Below are 6,061 nucleotides of genomic sequence, written 5' to 3' on the forward strand. Positions count from 1 at the left end.
CAACTAAAACAAAGTGCGTTTTATTTTGGGTTTTGGGACTTAAACAGTATGTACGAAAAAGGTTTTGTATAATCAACTAAAACTTTCGTGGCTCAAAATGACGAAAAATTTCGTAAGATGTACGCAAGTTTTCGTTACATTAAGGCAGATTTTATTTTCAGTGTAAGCAATGTTAGCAACGAGTTTGGTGGGGATGGGTAAAGGGCGGTGCCACACCCATTTTCCAAAATTCTACTTCATATACCAACCACCTACCGACATGTATTGCGACCCACTGAATCGAAATCTGAGGTCCGTACACTAAATTATGAAAAACCGAAAAAGAGCAAAAAAAATTTGCAATTTTCGCAATTTTCGCAATTTACTCGAAATTTTGTACGAGTCAAATGGACGGTTAAAAGCACCCGCAACTGTTTTTTGTATACCGTTGCCAGTATTTCGTGAGTCGCAGGTCCAAATAACGGCACATTCCGAACGAAAAATTACACTGAAAATAGCACAACGCCGAAACCGGTTTGTCTCCAAACCAAATTTGACAAGGGATGATGGAAAATCGTTCCACATTACCTACCCTGTCGGAAACACCAACAACGAGAATGAGAATAACGGCACATGCAATAATTAATTGATAGCAAATTATTTTCTAATAAAAAAAATTATTATAATTGTCAATGGCATTTTCAATCTTGATAATTTATCAAGAAAATAGATTTAAACTTCTGTACTAGAACTGTGAATTCTTGATAAATAATCAAAAATTTACAAATTATAAAAATATTGAATTTATTAAGTCACAGAAACTGGCTGTAAGTATACAAACATTTTTTAAGAAATATAGTAGTTTTATTCAGTATATTTTTTTCTCGGTGAAGAAGTGCAGATTTTGGTAGTGAAGATTTGGTAAGTTTTGGTAACTTTTCTCAAGAGATTTTGGTATAAAAAAATGTTGGCGAGTGGCAACCATGGACAATACCTGTAATTATTGTACCATGGTGAAAAACGACGCAAGCTACACAGACGCAAGGTACATAAAAACAGGTAAAAGCCATTTTGACGTTGCTCTCATGAGAACCAAACCTTTAAACTTAAACTTGATTTATTTTTATTTCCCATATTTCGTTAAATAAAAAATGAACTTCAAATTTACTTAAAAACGTCAGCCAGTGAAATGTAAATTTTTCTTATTAATTTCACATACTCTTTCTCATTTTTACTCTCCAGAAAATTTTGACGTTTGAAAGTTTGACGTCAAATTGTCTTTAATTGAATTTAATTTCTACTCGAATACATTTTAACCACAGCCACACCGCACAGCGGCCAAAAGTAGTAAAAACGGGTTAGCGAATTCTGAAAAAGTAATTACGCAGATACATAGCAAAATATCCAGCAATGCCAAACCAAAAATTATTTTTGATAAAAATGCATATTTGCAATCATGACATGAGCTTAAAGTGTGAACAATGCGAAAAAATAAATTTGTAAGAAAAAATTTTGATTTTGTCACAAGTAAATTAAATTAATTTTTCCACTTGTGAGCATATATAAAAAGCCAATGTGCCTTAAAATTTTGATAAATCTTTTGAAATGTATAAAATAGTTTACTTTGAAATTTTACATAAGTTTCTGAGTATACAATTTTTCGAGTACTTAATTTCAAAAGGGATATTTCAAGAGGACCTAGGAAGCGAGCTAAATTGTACTTAAGAAAGTAACCATTATCTCAAATAGTTGCAGCTGCGAGGAACTGCGAGTTCAGCTTCTATTCTTCTTTTTAGGGACCCACCTCCTGTAAAATTTATTGCATTTTTATTATACAGCTGAAGGGAAAGACTCTGCCGTGTACATAAAATAAATAATATGCAATATAAAATGGAAATTGAAGAAGTTGTGGTTATAAATGACTCGCCAATCTATTAATCACATTCAACATTCAGCCAAAAATGGACGCTTATCTGGACGAGATCCGTTTTCGATGGCAAGAGTCCTGCTGGCCTTAGCTCTGCCTTTGTTGTATAAAATGTAGGTAAAATTGAATGTTTCAGTGTAAATACATATCGTGCATAAATTTAGTATGCAAGTATTGTAAATGTTTTCGTTTTGTCATTTTTGAAATGAAGAAATAGGAACTTCTTTAGAAATTATATAGAAGTGCCTGTCCATTTTCATAAAATTTAGTACTTGGAGCCAACAAACTTGTGTGGAAGTTGGGCGCCGTAATAAGAATAATATGCTCTGAATTTCATCAAAATCGGATAACATTTACTATATCCGCCCACATGAGCTGTGGGCGTAGTAGAGCGTTGAATTTTACCATTTTCCACATTTCTTCATTCCTAAGTGCCGAACAGCGCATATACGACATTTCAGCGAATTTCTAGTACGGTTACTACTTTTGGCCGCAGCTTATATGGGGACGTCCCACTGTGCACGGTCACTTTCTCAATGTCAATGCCAAAAGAAGACAATGAAGCACCGTTCTTTCCACACTTTGTATATGTACATACATACATACATACATACATATTAATTCAACTTAAAGGAGGAAAGAAATTCGGTGTAGCATGTCATTTGGGCAACCCACCGGCTGTAAACAGCAAAATGTGGACATTTTGCTTTTAATGAGACACGATTTACTGGAATTTAAATCGCAAACTTTGTCAACGTTGAAACTTTGTCGCCGAACTATGTCGAGCCATAATTAAAACTTTGTTTTTGTAGGTCAGCCATTTGCGGCGGCAACCTGTTTGCTACAAACAACATTCACTGCCACTGCCACACCCCACTTGCCGCCACGCGCACTTACTTACCATTGTTATAAAAATGCCAAATTCAGGATTCATCTCAATCGTATCGCCATCGGTGAAGATAAATGTTTTCTTTTTCTCCTTCTTGGCCGTCAGTACAACGGCAACTTGTTGCGCCGCCACCGACAACACCGGAAGTTCGATGCGGTTGAATTCGTCGAAACAGCCCCAGGTGCCGGACTGTGATAAACCCTTGTAAATGCGGCCCAAGCCTCTAAAAAATGCAAAGATAAATAAATTAAGCAACGAAAATGGTAAAATAAATAAGAAAAGTGGTTAAAAAATTATTTTTTTGTTTATTTCTGCAAGAGATCGACAACTGCAATACTAATAACTAAATATCTGTGGTTAAAAGCAATAACCGCCTAAGTCAAAAGGGTTTTTTTTTACTGTGAACCACCATTTGATTATTTTAAATAAACTCCAAAGATTTTTCAATGAGGTTCCATCCGAATACTGGAGGAGATTTTCCAGTATCAATACTACCAATTACACATCCATTTGATAATTTTGTTCAAATAGTGTTGCGTGAATGCGGCATTATATACCAAAGCTTGTTTGTTGACTTAATCGATTAAAGCTTTAAAACACAGATATACACGCATCCGGGAGCAGCACTTTAATTGATGGCGCATAACTCGTAGGTCGCCATGCCCATATTTACCTGGCATTTATTTATCTGTAGATATATATATTGTATTAGCTTACGGATTATGCGAAATTTATTGCGCTACTACATTTTAATACCTGTAATCCATTTGGTCGGAGCAATTAAATACAACCACGTATTTAGCCAGCGTCTTGCCCATGTCCTTAACAGTCTCCGTTTTGCCCGTACCCGCCGGTCCACATGGCGCCCCGCCCATGCTCAGGGTAAGCGCCTGGGCAAGCGTGATGTAGCAGCTTTATACAACATTCCGCAGCATCCAATTAAGCGAAGCAAACAGTGTCGGGGACGAAAATTGAAAAGAAAATTAAAGTCATTTTCGGCGGAATGTTTCGTAAATTCGAATGCAGTACCAAAGGCAAATGAATGTGCTACTGTGCATATGTACATATGTATGTATGTATGTATATACCCAGCAGGGAGGAGCTACTAATTTAGAACAGTTTGCTTTGCGGCTCAAATAGTTCGTCTTCTATCTATTGTCTACTTATGAAATAGTTTAAGTAGTTTTAGAAGTTGGCCTACTGGTATTGTGTGTGTATTGACTGGCTTCCCTGCAGGGTATGTAAAAAGACTCAGGGCTGCTTTGATGATTTTAAAATCAATTGTGTATGGAAATGTATTACTTATGGCGTTTTCGTTTCTACCAAACAAAAGGTTGCCATCTCTTTGCCCTCTACGCACAAATACTAAGAAGAGGGCAATGAGAAGCCAACATTTTTTGTAGAAACGAAAATGCCATTAAGTAACGTAATCTTGAACGGCGAGCTACTAAAAATATCGCGTTTTTTTCACATTTATTTGGTATGTACTTTTAACCTATTTTTCCCATTCGGAAGCCACATTCCTTGTCATAAAATACATATCTAAAAACCCTTTTCCAACGAGAGATTGACTACAGTTAAGAGCTCAGGTAAGTGCAAATAACGTTAACATGGGGTAAACAATTATCCGCTTCGAGTTGTAGTCTCCTTTTCCAATAGACATAAACTGCAGTTAAGGCTTGGTGGAAATGAACTGCGTTACAATAATAATAAATTTCTTGACATAGTTAATTATAAAGTTTGGCTAAATGCGCCGCCGGCAGGTGCTTGTAAGCTTAAAGCTCAAATATCTATATTTCCCGCTGTAGATAATTGATTAGGGCTTTTCAGATTGTTGTACATATGCTCTTGGATTTGCATTTTCGTTGCATTTGTAAATTCACGACAATAAAATGCACACGGGTGCCATGGCAGCAAGCATAAAATTTGCAAATGCAATTCCAACTGCAAATCCAAGACAATTTACACAACATCCTGAACAGCCCTAGTATCTTTGTAAAACTAAGAATACATACATATCCCATGAGACATAAAATACGTTTGCAGGTTTTATACTTGATTCCAAGCGTAGCTTCGAACAGAAAGCAAAGATAGAACTAGTAGCATATTACATACATAGAAGGAAACTGGGAAAAGCCTTGCTCTTTGCGGAAAGCACTGGGAAAAAATAACTATCCGAAAGTAATCGAATGAGTGCAGAGACTTGCCTGCTAACGGCTGTGAGCAGTTCACCACAAAAAGCGTTAGAATATATTTCATTTAAATCCGGCATAAGTATCTGTAACTGTTGCAGACGCAATTAAGGATCCTAGATTAAGGAAGATTAAATTGTGGTACATGCTTTAGTACGGGATTATCTTCAGTAAATTTTAAGTAGAACGTCATAACGGTAACACGGCGGACTTATGAAGATGTGCTGCTGGGGCTTCCGCTTAAGGAGAAGTTGGCGCCCCTCTCCATCCGGAGGGTCTGCAGATCAGACAATCAAATCACCTGCCAAAGAGAAGATTGCTTGCCTTATACGGAATAATAAGTCTCTGCAGGGAAAACACTGTATTCGTTGACAGTCAAGCGGTATTGAAAGCATTAGGATTCAAAGTAGTAAAGTCAAGAATTGTTTTGAAATGTCGGGCGTCGCCAACGTCTATCTACTTGGCTCCTGAATATGTCAATATTGACCAGAACGAAATAGCCAATGAAAAATACGTCTAGGCAAGACTCGGAAATGCACATCAGCCGTATCAAATGTGTTTAGGGGTTCTTAATGAAAAAGGTCAAAAGCTTCTAATTATGTTTTCGGAGATGTTTTAAGAAATAAAGTTTTAAGCTAAAATCAAAATATAAATAGTCAGATACATATATTTCATCGGACTCCCTCTTCATAGGCTCACCGATCTGTTAACGGCGTGATCACCAAACGATCTGTACAGCCCAGGTACTCATTTTGATAAGTAAAAGTAACGTCCGTCACGGAAATCCAGGTTTTATCCAGGTCTTCTTTGAAATAGAAACGGCACTGCTTCAGCCACTCAAAGTCGTTTGCCGACTTAATATTCATGCGACACTATAAAGACATACATATATACACACACATTATATATGTATATAGAATTCAATAGAACAATATTCTTAAAGCTCAGGCAAAGTGCCGCACGTATGGCTGGCACCCTCACCAGTATGTCAAAAATATCCCGTTGATGTACATGTATGGTAATTAGAGTTTCGAAGTTAGTGCGCTCCATCTTTGTCAAATTCCTTGTTGTCTG

At 36.7% G+C, this 6,061-nt stretch overlaps 1 protein-coding gene across 1 annotated transcript in view; it reads right to left on the bottom strand.

The window, feature by feature from the left end:
- The window catches only part of LOC118735899 (dynein heavy chain 5, axonemal-like), a gene marked incomplete at its 5' end in the record, with an annotated part of 59,038 nt that extends 52,977 nt beyond the window's left edge, over positions 1 to 6,061 (bottom strand). Inside the window, 4 exon segments of the mRNA XM_036465926.1 lie at positions 2,808 to 3,018; positions 3,552 to 3,707; positions 5,687 to 5,859; positions 5,969 to 6,061. Coding sequence (XP_036321819.1) covers positions 2,808 to 3,018; positions 3,552 to 3,707; positions 5,687 to 5,859; positions 5,969 to 6,061 — 633 coding nt within the window.

The sequence above is a fragment of the Rhagoletis pomonella genome, unplaced genomic scaffold (genome assembly GCF_013731165.1).
Source record: "Rhagoletis pomonella isolate Grant_MI unplaced genomic scaffold, Rhpom_1.0 Rhpom_scaffold_00001, whole genome shotgun sequence".
NCBI classification, from domain to species: Eukaryota; Metazoa; Arthropoda; class Insecta; order Diptera; family Tephritidae; genus Rhagoletis; species Rhagoletis pomonella.